Below are 18,499 nucleotides of genomic sequence, written 5' to 3'. Positions count from 1 at the left end.
TTTTGTTTTTTGTTTTTACCTGTAATTTCCCTAATTGATATGCGAGTCCTGTAAAGTAGTATTGTTGTTGTCTCCAGTTTACAGATGATGAAAATGAGACCACAGAACGGTTAAGCATCTTTTCAATGGTAAGAGCCCAGGTCATGGTCTGCCTCGCATGGCACTGTGGCACTCGCATGCTCCAGCCAGACTCACCTGCGTCAGAGGTGGGCTTGCAGCTGACGTCTGGCTGAAATGTGGGACACCAGGGGTGCAGAGGTACAGAGGGGAGAGATAAGAGGCTAGCAAGGTGGGCCTTAAGGGCCTTAAGCCATTTTATCTTCAGGCGAAGTTGGGGGTATTTGGGTATATATATATATATTAAAGTAGGCTCCATGCCCAGTGTCGAGCCCCATTCGGGGCCTGGACTCACCGTCCTGAGATCAAGACCTGAGCTGAGATCAAGAGTCAGATTCCTAACGAACTGAGCCACCCAGGCGCTCCTGCACATTTTTTAAAGCGGTGGTGTGACAAGATCAGATTTGCAGTGATGGGAGAATGGATGGGAGGAAGGGGCAGACTGGAGGTGGGGAGATGGGCGTGGAGACTGTCCCCATTCCGTAGGTGAGATTTGATGGTGTCCAGGACGACCGCAGTAGGCGTGGAAATGGAGGACAATGGATGGCCTCGAGAAACATCTGAAGATGGAGCTGGTGGCAGTGATGGGAATGGGGAAGGAGCGGGATTCCAGGTGGCTGGGCAGCTGGGCAGGTGGTGGACCTGGTCTGGAGCTAGGTGTGCCGGGGAGGAGCAGGTTTGAGCCTGAGGACAGGGAGTTCAATTCTGCACCCTTTATATTTGTGGCTCCCAGAGGAGGCAGGCATCCAGGCAAAAGACTTGAGAGCTAGAAGCATCGGCTTTGACCTAAGAAAGGGCTGAGTTCAAATGCCACTTCTACCATGTAGGAGCTGGTGCCCTGAGCAAAGTCCCCAGGCTTTCCGAAACTCAGTTTCCTCATGTGCAAAATGGGGGTAATTGTAGGCTTACTACACGGGGCTGTTGTAAGCACGGAGACAAAACATGTAAAGCTCTTGGCACAGTGCCTGGACCTCCACAAATGGTTTAAAAAGCAAAACAAAATAAAAGAAGAAGAACAACAACCCAACTATCACGACAACCCCCAACAAACAGAACGTGGCTTGGAGCCCAGGGCTGTTCAAGGCACCGGCTCTGGATTTGAGACCATCAAATACAGGAGAGGATTTTTCATTTCAAGGAAGCACAGTAATTGCTTTGCAAAATGCCTTACTTTGGGATCCTTTTAATCAGCGAGGAGCGACATGCATTTCAAATACATAGTTAATGTATTTGCAAGCTCTTGACGACGCTCGCTGAGATGCCACGCCACGAGCAAGAAGCAGTTGCGGAACTTCTCTGAAAGGAGACTACAGGACCGCGGAAGAGTGGAAGATGATTTTCAGAAGTGCGCAGCTATTTTTTTCTCTTTTAAGTAAAACAAGTGATTTCCATGACTACACCTTCTTCTGCCCACAATACAATTTGGTAATTCAACACTTATTTCCTAAGCGCATAGCAGGCAAGTGTGAGGTGCTCGCGATGTGAAACCCAAGGCAGGATCTTATGTCTCAAGGACCCACTTTGTACAGGGAGAGAGACAGGGAGGAGGAGAGCACACAGTGAAGGCCATGTAATAATAATAATGGTGGGTCACACGTATAGAGTATCTACTAGACACTAGAGACTGCGAGAAGGGCCTTGTATTATTAATTCATTTACTCTCCCCCACAACCCAATTAACGGAAGGTATTATTATCCCATTTTATAGAGGAAGAAACCAGGCTCTGAGAGGGGAAGTAACTTGCTAACGGTCACACAGCTAGAAAGTAGAAGAGTCAGGCTTTGAACCTGGCAGCTCAAATCTGGAGTCTGGGCTCCCAGTCCCATCACGGTGCAGACAAGGATGTGTAAATACTTACATACTTACACCTGCAGTGCAACGGGTATCCCAACTAGGTTTGATTAATAGCATTGGCCGACCAATGACCGTTTTTGCCCTCCCCATAACAACCAAACCTTTGGCCCTGACTGCCCCTCCAGCTGCAGCCCCTCCTCCTCTCTCTATTCACTCCTGCCCTGGTTTCAGACAGGTCACATTTGAAATCCTGGAATAACACCTCTAATGACAAGGGGGAGTCAGTCATTTACCAATGACCAGCTGCTTCCGAACTGCCCACAAAGTTGGCAATGGTCACAGAATTTCTTCAGCTGCCAGAGCCCCAGACAGGACAAGGTCAGGGAGAGGGTCTTCTGATCAGTCCACGCCAGAGATGCAGGACGATTCACCAGCTCTGCCCAGATGTGCACATGGGGCAAAGACTTGGAGCTTCCTCCCCTACTCTTCTTTTAGATTTTCCTGGGGGCGGGGTGGGGGCAGCCATTCCTCTGTTCTGAGCCGAATTCTCGGCTTTGATAACAAAAGCTAGAACTGGACCCCAACCAGGAAGCCCTGTGTATCTTTCATAGGACCATATGGAGACACCAGGGGTCTGAGCTAAGGGGAGGCATGGCATCACAGCAGGTGACAGATCCTTCAGGTGGCAGAGCAGGACCAAGAAGCCCACTGTGGATGGGTGTTGGCCAAGCAGGGCTTGGTCCACTAGGACCGAAGCTGCTAACGCTTGACCAGCTGTCTGAATGTGGGAGCACTGGTGCTCCAGTCTTTGCCACTGAGGGAACCAGAGGTGGGTGTGAGTGGTGGTGAGAAGGCTGCTGCTGACTCGATCATGCCACCAGAGCCCACCTGGGCCCTGCCTGGGAAGCCAGATTTCCACGGACTGGAGGCAAGGGACATAGAATATCTGGACTTGGAAGGTTTTTCAAGAAACACCTAGAATCTCATGTTGGATGTGGCAGTTACTACTTTCTTCGGGGAGGAAGAGTCTGTTTGGAAGCATAATGCTCATTTCACGGAACGTTCGGACCTGCCAGGTGCAGACTTTCCCCACAGCCATGGGAGCTGTCGGATCAATGCGGCCCCATCAGCCTGGTGAGGGAACTGCTGGGATCTCAAAAATGGATAATCCCGAATGCCCAGCACCGGTTGCTTCCTCAATTATTTACAAGGAACACGACGTTCAGCAATGGGACCCAATTCATAATGCCTTTTTAATGCCTTTATAACACAATATTCACAATATTCCCTTCTAATCTAACAGATGACAAGTTGCCACCATTGAATTCCCATTAATATGAATTATGGGTACAATATATTTTGCCCAATATCCTCTCCTCAGCCTCATATTGTGGGGGAATAAAATCACATCCTCAGCATACTCCTGATGTGGGTGGTGGCGGCAGTGCGAGTCTCTGCTCTGCTCCTGGCTGGGGTGAGGCTCTCTTGCCGGGCAGACGGGTGGCAGGGCCTGGGAGCTCAGTTGGGGCGAGCTGCGCTGGCTCAAATCCTCCCTCCTCCCTGCTTTCTTCTTGTCATGAGGATCCCGCTCACGACAGCAGCCTCGTAAGGAGGTAGCAACACCCTCCCCTGCGGGGGGCCGGATGGCGTAGGCCTGGACCCTGCATGACCTCATTGCATTATATGAGGAGGCTGTGCAGGGCACCCCTCACGGGATGCAGGGGGTTCACAGGGGCAGAGACACTCAGAGCCCTGGCTGGCTCATAGTGAGGGCTCAATGAACATTGCTGCTGGGGGCAGTGGCAAGCCCAAGGACACGTCTAGGGTCTTGGCTGGCTGGCAGTCCTGAGTTGCTTCCTCATGTGGTTTCTGAGAGCATGGGGCTCGAGGACCCCCCTGTGCCGGGGAGGCCCACGTGTGAAGCAGCCTCACTGCTGGCGAGACCAATGACCACCGGTGAGCACAGCACAGTTGAGGCTTTACTTGCAGCCCCAGCTCTTGGGAATGGCAGAGAAAGTGAGCACCCTCGTCCGCCAAGGGCTCCAGCACCCCCAGGACCCTCCTCCTCCAGGGCCTGGGTTCCCACTGTGCTTGGCAGTCATCTCGCTGTGGATGGGAGAGGAGCGCACGGAGGCATCTTCCCAAGGCAGTTGGGCAGCCACGTGCGTCATGGTAGGGATCCCTCAGTGACACCAGGCCCCCGACTGCCCATCCTCAGTAGTTCCTCCTCACGTTCCCATCAAGCCCCTGTCAGTGTGCGTTTGACCTCCATCCTGGCCACCATGACCAGCACCCCCATTTCTCTTAATACGGGAAATTACTCGGTGCCTCACTTTCCCTGAATTTACACAGATGTTTCCTCTCTGTTTTGACAGTGTGGCATTTATTTATTTGTAATATTTTTTCATTGGAAAATATATATGCTATCCAATTTGCCATTTTTACCATAACAAGTCCCATAACAAATAGTAGCTTTTTTGTTCTTCTCTCTGGCCCCCTAGAGCAGAGCTGAGCTCACAGAGAAGATAGCATCCAGTCTTGGCTGTTCCAACCCTGCCCGACATGAGTGGCCAGCCCACGATTCTATGGCATTTCCACTCCCCAGTCCAGGTGTAAATCTACCAAGATGACGGAGCTGCCCCCCTTGAGCTCGGGTACTGCCCCAAGCCCACCAGGCCATACCTGTGGGCAGTCGTGATGACCTAGAATGCCCTTCTGGAATGAAACAGGCCAAAGCATTCTGAAAGCAGCCACTCCAGTGGACACCAGCTGTGGACTCTGTCGTGGACCAAAACAAGAAACCCCGAGAAAGAGGCCGTGGCCTCAAAGCTCCACAGTCCCCTAAGTCCTGCATCCGAGCAGAGTATACCACACATGAGGCTTAGATGTTAAGGAAAGAGGGTGAGCTGACCAGAGAGAAAGTGAACAGAACTGCAGCAGGGCCTCTAGGAGGGATGGGGGTGCACCACAAAATCCCACACGCACTGTGGTCCTGGCCTTCGTGGTTGTTTCAGATCGCTGATGAGTAACACTGCTGCAGTGGGGAGCCTGCCGCTCTCTCTAGGAGGTGCTGTGAGCTCAGGGAAAGATGTCAATGGCAAGATGTTCAGCCAGTGGCTCATTCAACAGGTTCCACGGAGGATGGTTCTGGGCAGGGCCCAGAGAGAGCTCCATGTCCAGCTCTGCAGCTAGACTGCCCAGGCACGAGTCCCAGGCTGCTGAGTGATCTCGGTCAAGTCCCCTGGCCTGTCTCGTCTCTAATGGTGGTAATAGTAGGTACCTCAGAGGGCTGTGATGAGGATTTTAAAAGTTAATGTCGGGAAAGTGGTTAGAACAGTGCCTGGAACAAAATAATTACTACATGAGCGCCTTAAATAAAACAACCAAATGCAAAAGGCTGCCAAAAATTGCAGGCAAATGGGAAAAAGTCCCAAGAAAATACTAATATTGGAGAGGAAAGTACTAGTGCTGAATAAATACTAACTTTTGTGAGCCCGTGAATCCAAACACTTTGGGAGAGATGGGAAGGGGCGCAGGACCTAGGGCAAAGGCCTTGGTATGTAAAATCCACACTGGCATCCATGTTTCATTGTTGGGACACGGGTCCCATCTGTGAGCCTGTGAAGGCTTCTTTCTGGCTCCCCATGTGGGTCTTGTCTTCAACATCCTCATCATGCCCGTCCACAGAAATTACTCAGTTTGAAGGTTGATCTGCCACGTAGGTGGAGATGATGTCAAAGGCATTCAACCTCTTGACCCCAGCAATAAATTCATTCATTCTGTCCTTACACACTTACTGAGACCCTCTATATGCTGGGCATCACATGGAGCCTATTCCTATGGAGTTCACTGCCTAATAAGGGTACAAATGAATAGATGGGTAAGTATCATATATTATAGGCATTACATAGGAACATAAACAAAAGTGTTACGGGAACAAGAGAAATAATAGCATTTTTTCCCCCACCACAGAGGTAGTAACATAGGGGCTGTCAGTTGTTGGATGAAGAGGAGTTTTTTTCTGGGTAGGCAAGAGTGAGTGGCACGTGCAAAGGCCCTGGGGCATGAGGATTCTTCTTATGTCTGGGGAATTGCAGCTAAAATGGGTGGTAGGGATGAACTGTCAAGTGACCCATGGTTTGGGCATCCAGTGTGTTGGTGGATTTCCCTCAGCCAGAAACACACAAAAACACAGGAGTGTGGCAGTAGTCATCTATGTTCTGGTGTTGGCATTTAGGGAAGCAACAGATAGCAGAATCCCTGTACAAAGCAGTGAGTGCCGAAATGAATAAGTAACAGGTAAACTGAACTCTCAAAGGTCACTGCAGCTGTTTTTGGCAAACCAATGTGCCAAGCAAGGTCTGGGAGACGGATGAAGACACCCACGCTGTCACTAGGGAGCATTCCACACAACGGACGCAGTTGAGTTTTGTTTATTTTTTTATACAACAAGGAAATGTATTAGCTCACATATTAAGAAGCCCAGAGGCAGGAAGGAATGCACATTAGGGATTTGGTTCCATATTTCTGGAATTCTCTCTCTCTCTGTCTCTTTTTTCCTATTCCTCATGTGTTGGCTTCATCCTCGGGTTTGTAGCATGATGGTTCAAGGCATCATGTCCAGACATGACAGTACAGAAGAAGAAAGATGGCCTTGCTCTTGTGACTCTTCCTCAGAAGGAAGAAAACCTTCCTCCAAAGTCCTCAGACAGCATTACCCTTCTGTTCCATGGCTATACTTGGGTCACATGACCCTTCCTAAACCAACAATGGCTGAAGGGATTGGGATCACCGACACCTGGCTTAGAACCATCGTAATCCCAGTAGGGGCTAGGGTTCAATTTCCCCCAAACATGAGAAGTGGCGGATACCGGACCAGAACTGAGATTCTGTTAGGAAGGAAGAAGGGAAGAAAATGCACGCCAGGTAGACCGCCAGCAACATCCCGACAGACCTCGAAGGTTGTTTCATCAGGCCTGGAGAGGCTCTCCAGCTTCTGTGCTCCCACGGCGAGAGCTACCTGACCCATCTGCAGGCTTGGTCACCTTCCTGTTCCCACCCCTGCACCCAACCCGCCAGCCTGAGGGCCGCTCCTAACGGGATGAAGGAATTCTTTAAGTACTATGTCAAGAATCTGAAATCATGTTCAGGGCCAGTCTAGTGCTGGGGTGGGTTTCTTTTAACCTAGAAAAAGGCTTCCCTGTGCTCAGGTTTCTCTGCGGCCAGAGGAGCTTCCCCGGGGTAACCTGAAGGCAGATGCTGTTCTAGAACCACAGAGAGGATCACAGACGAGTCAGAGCTGGGGCCCAGGGCTGGCCAGTGTACCGGCAGAGGTGGGTAAATCTACTCTTGACGAGGGAGAGAAGCCTTCAGTGTGGGAGTCCCTGGCCCACCTTTTACAGCCAGCTGGAAGCAGACCAACCTGAGATAGCCATCGATGAAGCCAGGCTCATGAGTCTGTCCTTCTGCCCCAGCTCCTCTCAGTCACTGAAATCCATGTTTTTAAAATAAAGAAGTCAACTCTGAAAGGATGAGTGATTGGGATTCTTCCAACTGTCCCCAGCTCCTTGACTCCAGCCTCTTAGCCCAGGGGAGTCCTGTGGGCTTTGAGTCCTCACCCTTCCAGGTGCGAGGGACTCCCTCTAGCACCCCAGCTCTGTCTGGGCAGGGCAAGGAGTCTTGCTCGCTCACAACCCAAGGAGTGGCCAATGGGGAAGCCTTTGTGGCCTCTAAGGACCAAAGAGGGTGGGGGTAGGGGGTGGGGGTTAGCACGCTTAACCAAAATGCCTTGGCCTCAGAAGCACATCTAATGAGGACCCTGAGTGGGGACTGTGGCAGCCAGCAGCCAGGGGTGTAAGTCCAGGGAGGGACGTGCTGATGACTGGCCTTCTAGTGTCTGTATGCACTTTGCTCCATCCCCAGCCCCAAGGACCCCCCTCATGGTGCCAGAGGGTCCCACATGTTCGTCCATCTCCAATAAGAGGCAGGAGAGAGGTGGCTGGAACAGCAGGGATCCCACCCCGTCGACAGGAAAGGCGTGTGCTAGGAGCCAGTGCACGCGGATGCTCTGTTGAGCACATGGGGCCCTTATTTTCCAGAGGAAAATGACGTTTCTTGCCTACGGGTTCTACAGAGGCAAATTCACGATGCAAATGAAGACGTCTAGTGGAGCCGGTAGCCAGCGCAGCCCAGGGTCCTCCAGAGCCTTCATTGCAGGGCAGCCAACGGGACGCTGAAACTGATGGATCATCTGCCTCATTACATCCGTTTAGCTCTGTGGGGACTTCACAGTGACTCTTCTCGGTTGCATTATGCTTTGGGGGGGCTCACGCCAGTTTGGCGGCTTGTGTCATGAAAGTGAGTAAAACAGGGACAGGGTCAGCCTGGGTTTGCAGGAAATTCTCCTCCCTGAAATTAAACGAAATCTGTAGATGCTGATGGTGAACGAATTATACCGAGGGGTATTCAGCTCTTCTTTTTATGTTTATTTCCCCGAGTTATTTTTAGCATTACAGACAGTTCCCAGTTAGCAAACGGGTTGGGTTCTGAAAGTTCATTTGTAATTTGGCTGTTTAGATTTTGGAACATACTTTCCCTATAAAAAACTATGTTATAAATGGTGATGAGACTCCCAGACTAGTTCTCCAAAGCCTATTTAACCCATAATGTAGCTAAAATACTGTCCTTTCTCAATGAAAAAAAAATTGTTTAATTGCAACATGAGTAATTAAGTAAAACAGGGAAAACCATTAAAAGTGAATAAGAAGTAGATTTATGTTCATCTTGAATGATGCTGTTTGCAGAAAACCTAATTTAAGAAGAGCCCTTTCCAAGGGCTTTTTGGGAAATTGCACAAGATTTAGCCTATTAGGGAGAAAGAGCCGTTGGGCCGCCCAATTTTTGGCTACTGAACGTTTGCACCACAAAACTGGCTCCCTTTCCTGATTTCAGGCTTGTCAGTACGTCTTGCCATGCAGATTCTCACAGGGAGAAATTTACTGGCCAAAATCCATGAAGGTGGTCTCCTTGGGATGGATTTTTAAAATTCTGGGCCTTGGTTACCAGCATCTGTCTGTGAGAACGTCTTGGGAACAGTGATGTCCCAGTCCCACTGACTCTGGGGGCCATGACAGGATCATGGAGGGCCAAGTCCTGGCCAGCAGTGGATTCTCAAGGTAAATGCACCCTGCAGGGTTCCCTGGGGGCCAGCTGCCCCTCCTTCTCTCTGGTAACACAATTCTTGCTGGGCACCTTCTTTCAGACCTCACCAGGCAGCTCTTGGCGTAGGTGGGAGGTGTGTAATCCAGGAGTATACGAGTCACGTGTGGGTCCCATATTGATTTCCCACACCAGGCCATGTACAGGATGGTAGCAGATCGACCCTATCCTTTCTGCTGGAGGCATGCGAGCCTTGGCTTTAAGCAAGTGTTCTGGGAAGCCTAGGGGTATGTTGCAAAAATGACCACAAATCTTCCCAGCCCTAGACGCCCGGCCCGCTGCAGTGCAGTGCTACAGCACGTCCTATCAAGAAGCAGGGTCTCTTTTCCCACTCCTTGAATCTGGCTTGGCCACAAGACCTCTTTGGCCAGTGGGATTTTAGCAAATGTGCCTCAAGCAGAGGTTACAAAAGTCCTTGAGCTTCGCCCTCCTGCCTCTCTTGGAAGCCTGAGAGCACCGTGTGAACAAGCCTGAGCTAGCCGGATAGAGGACGGCAGGCCCCACGGAGGAGAACGGGTACACACTGGCTGGCAGTCTGCAAAGCACAGATGTGTGAGCGAGGCCATTCTAGATCAGCCGGCCTCAGTCAACCTGCAGCTGACCACAGACCAATGAGAGAGCCAGCCCGGGCCAGAACTGACAGCCAACTCATAGAACTGTGAAAGTGTAAGCCACTACATTTTCAGATGATTCTTCCTAGCAAAAGCTAACTTATCTACACACCTGGCTCTAGTCAATGAGCTCTCCTGGCAGCTTTCTTCTGGAATCTAGAAGAATTCCTGTGGCTCACCCCTTACAAATGCGGATGACTACATTGTCTTCTCCCCTCTTTTTGCCCCCTCAGTCACACATTTAAAGTGCAAGCCCCTCAGGTCTGCCCTCCCTACACTGTAGGTTTTGAAACGGGTGCTTTGGAAATCATGACATTTTTCAATGGTACACATTTCGTGACTGACAGATGGGTTTTAAGTCAATGAAGATAGAATCCAAACCGTGGCTGCAGCTCAACGTTCAGGCAAAACCCATTAGCTCGGCACGAACGTGCACAAAAGCTGTCTCACAGCGCATGATCACTGCCTGATCGTTTATCACAAGGGAAATCACACATTCTCATTCACAGAGCAAGAACAGTCTTCTGGATAAAATCACGCACAGTCTGGAAATTCACCACAAAAGGAACTTGAGTGATTCTCCCAACCGAGCCCACTCAGCAGCCTTTGATTTTCAGTGTGAATACAAGAGGAAACGGAGGTCTGCTTCTCATTCTGTAACCGTGCAAAAGCATCCCTCATCCTTCACGGAGGCGCCGGACCACGCGAGGGGGAGGGGCCGGCCGGGCGGGGCCTTGAGGTCATTCGCCTGATTCCCCACGGAAATCCCAGATCATCTCCCCCAGCCGGGGCATCTCTCCATAGAACCTAGAGTGCATGGGGAAAGACCCTGCGGCCGGTGCCATCTCCCTAGTGACACATATCCACCCTGAAAGCCCCAAATGCTCATAAATGTAAAAGAAATCGGGGTGTTTGGTGCTCCCGGGACGGAGCCTACAGATTTCACGGCCCCTTTCGGTTTTCCCTGGGCCTCCTACACCGGCTGAGTCTCTCTCTTCCCAGCCCAGATTTATTTTCAAGGGCTTAGCTCTGAGGAACGACGGGAATGTTTCAGCATGAGTGCTCCTGACCACAAGGAAAAAAGCCCCCAACACATTTCACAGACATCAGCCAGGATTCTGCAAAGTCCATTCTTTCAAGAACAAAATTGCATTTTATGAAGCCATCCCTTTTCTGTTTCATCTGTCAGGCAGGTTTGCCGAGAATAATTTAAATTTCATGTAGAGCAACTGCGGGGCAGCAGGGTTTCCCCTCCACCCCGCAAACAGGGCCTGGCCTTGGAGCCTCATTTCTGCTTCTCGGGGCCACTCTCCTCCCGGGGGCTTGACAGCCTGAAGCCCACAGCGGCCATCGTGGGCCAGGCGCGGGGCTGTCCCAGCTCTCGGTGTCCTCATGCCTCTCCAGTCAGGGGAGGGGATGGTCCACAGAGGGCCCCCACCAGTGCCAACCGCCAGGGGGCCGGTTTCACCCCACGTGTATGGACACTTGGTCCGACCCGATCTCTGATGTAGCTTTTTAAAATTAACTTTTATTGAGTGCTTTGATGGATAGCAGGTGCTGTTCTAAGCTTTCCCACACATCCTAATTCAACCAGTCCCCACAACCTCTTCCCGAGGAAGATACTATTCTTATTCCCATTTTATAGACGAGACTCAGAAACATAGTCCGCTCCTAAGAGGCAGAGGTGGGATTCAAATCTGGTTCTGTCTGATGCGACAGCTTGAAGCTCTTGATAGCTCTGCAATGTGGAGTCGACAGAACCTTTGGGCTCCTTTTCCCCACCTCACCCAAGAGGTAAATATGCCCATTTTCTTGCACACTGGTGTTTGCTGTCAGGTAGGTGGTTGAAGGGATGGAAAAGTTATCGTCACAATGCTGCACTAACGGTTACCATGGAGAACGCACTGTGCCAGGCAGCCTGCGGAGAGGAAAGGAGCCAGCCCAGGCGGTCCGCTTCTCACTCACCAGGGGCCCTCGGCAAGCCTGATTTCCTCTGGGCCTCACTCTTCTGACCGGCAAAATAGAGGGGCCGGAGGGCACGGTCACTCTGCTTCTCTCAGGCTCTGGGGACGTGAGAGTGTGTGTGTGTGTGTGTGTGTGTGTGTGTGTGTGTGTGTTGCCTCTGGTCACATTCTCCCCCTGCCTCAGTGGCTTAGGAATATCTGCTTGTCCAACTGTCCTTTCATCAAAGACCAGCAAGAAATCCTCAGGCCACAGAAAAATGAAGAAACATAAAAATCAGCTCAGGCTTAAGGCAGCAGTGACAGAAAGAATTGTCATCACCTCACGCACCAGCCGAAGGGAGCCTCGCCAGCCTTCCCTACCCCGGGGAGCTGGAACTGTCCCCCACGGCGTGGCAGAAGCAGCCCCAGCTCTGAGGGTGAGCGGGTGGCCAGGCCCGTGGGACTCGGGGCAGGAGAGGCGCAGGCCGTCTCGGCATGGGTGGTGATGGCGTAGGATGTCAGCTCCCAGCCCCCAGAGAGATGTGACACCCTGCTCCATGCCCAGCCCAGGGAGTTGCTAAGGTCTGACAGTACTAACACTTGTCCCTGAGGGTCACCTTGGGGACCTTCCCCTGAGTCCTCAGGTGTGACTGGCCTGCATATGGCACCAGACCCTTCACTGAGGAAGGCAGGCCAGTATGTTCAAGCCCCCATTGCCACACTCCAGGGTAGCAGGAATACGCCGCTCTGCTCTGGCTCCCATGCAGCCCTGTCCCCCAAACCCTTCCACCACAGTGGGGTCTCGGCCCTGTATACACACTGGTCTTTCCTTGGAGGACGGAGTCCCGTGGCTGAAAAAGCTTTAAAATCCCTTGACTCCATCATCAAGCTTACTAGGTGATGTGGACTCAAGGTCAGTTTGGGGTCCACTGGATGCCCTCTAGCTTCTCTTGCTGCCATGATGTTACCTTGGTCATGTCATGCCTCCACGTCACAGACCAATGTGAGCTCTAACCACTCAGAAACACAATCTGCTTTCCCCACCTGCTTGGGCCCTAGCTCCTGTTTCTTATCGGAAGACTTACCTTTTTCTCTTGGTGAGGTTAGAAATGATCCCTCTTCTCTACAGGGGCAAGTCCTTGTCCCCTAGGCTTCTCCTGAGTGACAGTGACAACAGTGGCAGTGGTGGCAACAACTATGTGCCTGGCTTGGCTTTGTGCTAAGCACTGTATCTATGTTTGAACTCACACAACACTCACAACAACTCTGGTAGGCAGGTGCAACTCCTGTTCCCGTTTTACAGAAGCGAGGCCCAGAGAGGCGAGGCTAACCCGTCCAGGGCCGCGCGGCTAGCAAGGGATGGAGCAGAGTTCAAACCTGGGCAGGCTGGCTCCACAGTCTGTCTTTATCCACAACACTGAGCTGCTTCTGCCAATAACCTCAACCGGGGAGACATTCTCAGGTCATTTGGTCACACTGTCCAGGCCGCAAACCTGTCATATCCTGACCTGTGCGTTCCCCAAGGGCAAGAGCTAGACCTTGGCTACTCGGTCAAGACACAGCTTGTTGACCACAGATACCTCGGGTTGGGCCTGCCTGTCAACTGATGTGGCACTGGCAAGGGGTTAGACAAATAGGCTGGGGGACAGGCATCTGGCGGGGGCAGCCGCTTGGCCAGATGTCAGAGAGGCACCACGGCCCAAATTCAGTGACAGCGTCCTGGACAGAAGCTGCTGCTGGCTGCTGTCCTTCCTCTCCCCTGCATACCCTGTTCTCCTGAGCGCCTCGAAAAATCCAGGGTGGAAGCAGGCACCTTTGTTTGATCAGATTAGCTCCTGCAGGTCTGGAGCTGGGCTGGAGATGGTTACAGAGGGGACACGTGCCCAGGAGCTGGCTGTCCCACAGGCATGAACTTTCACCCCTTCCCCCCTCCCAGTCCCCCAGGGCAGTCCTCCCCAGACGCTGTTTTCTATCAGAGGCTGGGTTCCTTTCCCCCCATGTGCAGTGGTTTGGGGCCCCGCCAGTGAGGGGCGCTCACTGCCAAGTGCCTTCCAGCACCCTGGCCTGGAGGGCCATGCCCCTGCCCCAGGCGCAGCCCCACAGCATCCCTAAAAAGGCCTCCACCCAGAGAGGGCCGGAATCATTCAGTGGGCTTCCAGGTCCAGCTTCTCTCTCTGCCGACATGGAGCCCCTGGCGGTCAGCTCCAGAAGCTGCCATTGTCCAGATGGCCAACAGCTGGCCTTCCTGAGCGGCTGCCAGATGTGGCTGGCGGGGCGGCTGGCTGGCTCCACCAGGCAGAGAGGTCAGTGCATCGGGCCAGGCCCGGGGGCCGGCGTCCAGGGAAGGAATGCGTTCGGCTGGTCTGGGGGCGTCGTGCCTGAATAACCCTCCATCTCCTCTCCCCCGCCCGACATTCCTTCCCTCCCCACCTCAGTGGGGAGGTGTTTTCATAACAGGAAAATAAAATCAATAAGGCACTGCAGCAAGATGTCAGCGTGCGCCGAGCTGGCCTCCAATAGCTCCATTGTCTCGGGCCTCCGCTGGGCCCTGGGCCGGCCGCGCTCCGTTATTAATGGGAAGCAGGGCTGAAAGGGAGTTTTGAAAATCACGGAGACAAAGGCGCAGCACACCTGGAGCGCGGCTTTCCCACACCACGGCCACCTCACAATGGCCGCGCCGGGCCTCCCCCGCCTTAACTTCTCCCGCAACTTTTATGAAAGCAGGGAAGAAAGCACTAGACACGCACACACACACGTGCACACACACATGCACACACGCACACACACGCACACGCTGGCTCGCAGAGGGCTCCAGCAGGCCACTCGGAATGGCTAGCAGAGGCCAAGGCGGCCTACGGAGCCCCTGTTCGGCTAAGGAAACAGGACGGTCACAAACGGGGCTTTCTGCCCCCGCATGGGCCCGTCCCTGGAGGGTTCTGGCTGCCTGGGGGGCTCTGAGCTGCGTGAGGGGGACCAGCTCAGCCTGAAGCCAGGCGAGAGCCTTGGTGCCATCATCGTTTCAGTCTCTCTGTTAGTAACACAGCCTGGTTTCTGCTGTCATTGCCAAGACTGGAGGCCCAAGGCCTGGTCCCCAAGGAAGGGCCAGCCGTGGACCAGCTCATAGACTTGGTGTGTCTCACTATCCCCAGCCATCAGGTGGGGGACGAAAGTACTGATTCACGCGGTCGTCTGAGGCTGGGAAGACACAATGGCCAGGAGAATTCTTAGCAGAGTAGTTAATAAGTAGTAGATTTATGACCATTTATGCCAGACTGCTGGTCACTATCTTCTTGCAAACCCAAGTCACTGGCACCCCAGGAGGACTTGCGTGGTCTAAAGTCACCTATATAGTGAATCATTACGGCCAAATTGGAGCTCACCATCCCTACACGCATTTAATCCACATGGCATGGGACGACGAGCGGCTTCAGACCTGCTTGTCTTACAATTAGTCGCAGAGAGAGACTACAGCAAATGAAACCATGTGAACCTTCAACAGCTGGCCAGCCCAGCTCCAGGGACGCCAATAGTCTGGGGAACACGGTGGCCAGGGCCCAGGCTGTGAGCCTGCAGAGCCGGCCCGGGCCTTCAGGGGAAGCAGGGCCCCCGTGCCCAGCTCCTGCTCAGAGAGGCCACTGGGCTTACCTTGGTGGTGACGGCGGAAGCAGAGCTGGCCACAAGGCTGGTGATGGCCTCGCCACTGCCGGTAGTGCAGGGAGCCGGGGCCGTGGCAGGCGTGGGCAGCCGGGAGGGCACCACAGGCAGTGGCAGGAGGCCGGGCCGGGCACTGAGGCTACTGGCCGTGCCGCCACCGGCCCCGGCCGTGGCATTGCAGATGCTGGTGGTCCCATGTGTCCCGTTGGCACTCCACTCGCGACGGTCCCAGCCCACCCGGTAATCTCTTTCGAAGCGGCTGTGGTGCCGGGACATCTTGGTGGGCCGTGGCTGCTCCTCACAGGGAAACAGAGGCCGGACCTGCTGGCACAGAGTGGAGAGGAGGTGATTTAGACCAACAGCAGCCCTGCTAGGATGCCAGGAGGGCAGCAATGTCCATCAGCATCCGGTAAGCACCTTCTCTGTGTGCAAGAAGGGCTTTCAAACGATAGCTGATGTCATATTCACAGCAAGCCCACAATGCATGGACCATTAGCCCCACGTCACAGAGGGGGAATAAAGGATCTGTCCAGGATCGCAGGGCAAAAATGTGGTAGACAAGATTTGAACCCAGTCTCAGTTGAGGAGTAATGCGTTCTGTTCCGCACGTCACATTGCCCTGAAGGATGCACGTGTGCTCGCTTTAACTGTGGTTGGGATTTTATCCCAACCATCCCCACCGTGCAAACAAGATCCCGGAGACTCCTCAACCCCATGATGGGGAGGGAAGCCGCATCTGCAGACTCCCTTCCTAGTGGACAAGATCCTTTATGTAAACCTCACTGTATCCTTCTAGTAGCCTCTGAACTGGCCAGGCACTGCTCATTCCCGGTTTATGGACCAGGGAGCTGGTTGAGAATAAGTGACTTCCCTGAGGTCAGAGACGTAGGAAGGGAGAAGGCGGCCAAGATCTCTGGCTTTCAGACGCAGCTCAATGTAGGACTCCAGTCTGAAAACGTGTTAAGCCCCTGGGTGTTAAAAGTTCTTTATAACCCTATGATTCAGTCGCAGGCACAAGAGACCCCCATGCTCCCTGCGAACCAGACATCTCCCATGCGACTTTCCTGAGTATCCGAATGGAAGGCCCTCGGTGTTGTCATGGAGACCCAGACACACCAGGATACTGAGGTCCTCCTGCACCACGAGGATTGGGCTTTGCTCACCATCGCGGTGACTTGCCCGGCTTCTTGCCCAGCCTGGGTCCGATGTCACCCTCGGTCATGAAGGATGTAAAGATACAGGAGAGGCCGACTCGGCCAGAGAAGCCACAGCAAGCCTGAGGCAGAGGGGAGAGGTAACGGTAGAGCCCTGGCACAGTGGGCAGTGGGGGTGGGGTCTGCCCTGCACATCACATCCTCAGCTCCGGCCACTGCTCGGGTTCAGCTTTGACTCTTCCACTCTGCTACTACTTCCTGTCTGGGGTGCGAGCTCCTGGAGGTCCGAGATAGCTCCTGGCTCATTTTCCTATCCTGCAAATCCAGCTCAGTCATGGTGGGTGGGGTGGGGTCTGGAATTATTGGCTGGTGGGTAGACAGGCCACCTATTTTAAAAATTTCTATCAATCCTGATCCTGCTCTGGTCTCTGCACACCAGATCTGGTTGTCGACTTCTACTGACATGGAGCCTGGGCCTCACCCTCGTGACCTGCTACCTCCGTGCTACTTGTGCGGTTGGTGGGTCCTGGCAGCCACCGTCCCCTCCCCCTTGGCACCGCTCCCTCCTCCAGGCACAAGGAACACACGGAAGCAGAGCTGACCGTGACCTCTTCAAGTGGATGGGGGGCTCCTTGTTCATTTTATCATTACGCTTCACAGCTTATGCCACGCCACAACATTATTTCTTCATCTATTCAATCTTACATAATAAAAAATAAAAACGAATCCCCCATTGACCACCTCCTCACAGGCTTCTCTTGAGAGAGTTGCTTAAATAGCTCTCCTCACTTTTCTGCCTCCTGCCAGGCTGCACCGTGCTCTGGTGTAGTTTTTGCTCTGCCCACTCCTTGGGAGTTGGTCTCACCGATGTCACGAATGATTGGCTTATAAAATCCCATGGCACACTCACGCCTTGTCTTCTCTCACATTTGGCATGGTTGATCTCTCTCTCTTTCTCGAAACCTCTTCTCTGTGGTTTCTGAGACATCAAGCTCCCTCCTCATTTTGTTCTCCTTGGCAAGCAACTCTTTCTCGGCTCATCCTTGGCGATCCGTTATTTCCTCCTCTTCTTTTCCCACCCTACGTGCTCTCCTTGGACAATCTCATCGGCTGTCACCTCTTTCCCTGATGGCTCTCAAGGCGACATTGCTAGCTCCCTGTCCCTCCTAAGCACCACACACTGTCCTGCAGTCGGAAGTACACCTTTACCTGGCTGCCCCGCAGGTACCTCAGTACTGGATGTCCCAGAATGAACTCATTGCTCTTTTGCCCACTCATTCTCAGGAATTCCCTCTTGCAGACAGGAAGTCCTATCTGCTCTGCAAGCCCATGTCCCCATTTCCATTCATATATTCGACAGTGAGGTCTTTGATTCTGTCGCCCCAGCTGCTTCTCAAATCTGCCCCCCTCCCTCTGCACGTCCACCACCCCGACTCGTTGTGTCCCACATAGATTATTTCCACCAGTATCCCTGCTCCAATCTTCCAGTCTTGTCCGTCTTACCCATTCTCTACCCAACTGCCCTTATGACTTTTTTTATTTTTTAAAGATGTATTTATTTATTTGAGAGAGAGTGTGTGCCAGTGGGGGTTGGAGGCGAAGCAGAGGGCGAGTCTCAAGCAGACTCTGTGCTGAGCACGGAGCCTGATGCGGGTTCAATCTCACGATCCTGAGATCATACCCTGAGCCGAAACCAAAAGTTGGATGCTTAACCGACGGAGCCACCCAGGTGCCATACCCTTGTGATGTGTTTTAAAAGCATAAATCTGATTACCATACTTTACTCTCCTGCTTTAAATCTTATCCTTCAGAATAAGGTCCAGACTTCTCAGTGTGGCCCAGGAGACACCTGAGGATTCTGGGGTCACCGTCCACTCTTCCCATCCCGGGGTAATGCCCGGCCATTCCAAACACCTTACTCATTTCTGAAGGCATCATGCCCCCTCTCAGCTTGGGGGTCAAGCCCGTGTTGCTCCTTTGCCAGGAATGGATTCCCTCTCTTTCCAT

At 52.8% G+C, this 18,499-nt stretch overlaps 1 protein-coding gene across 4 annotated transcripts in view; it reads right to left on the bottom strand.

The window, feature by feature from the left end:
* LOC103671695 (kelch-like protein 29) overlaps positions 1-18,499 on the bottom strand; it is a 214,417-nt gene that overhangs the window by 37,595 nt on the left and 158,323 nt on the right. For 2 of the 4 annotated variants that reach the window (XM_040622939.1, XM_040622941.1), the window contains exon 3: positions 15,330-15,659. In XM_040622939.1, coding sequence (XP_040478873.1) covers positions 15,330-15,614 — 285 coding nt within the window. In that variant the 5' untranslated portion in view covers positions 15,615-15,659. Of the gene's footprint in view, positions 1-6,320; positions 8,321-15,329; positions 15,663-18,499 lie in introns of those variants that run through there. The other 2 variants (XR_005832767.1, XM_040622940.1) reach the window with 2 other exon arrangements.

The sequence above is a fragment of the Ursus maritimus genome, unplaced genomic scaffold (assembly GCF_017311325.1).
Source record: "Ursus maritimus isolate PB19 unplaced genomic scaffold, ASM1731132v1 scaffold_6, whole genome shotgun sequence".
NCBI classification, from domain to species: Eukaryota; Metazoa; Chordata; class Mammalia; order Carnivora; family Ursidae; genus Ursus; species Ursus maritimus.
This window is presented reverse-complemented; position numbering and strand designations above follow the sequence as displayed.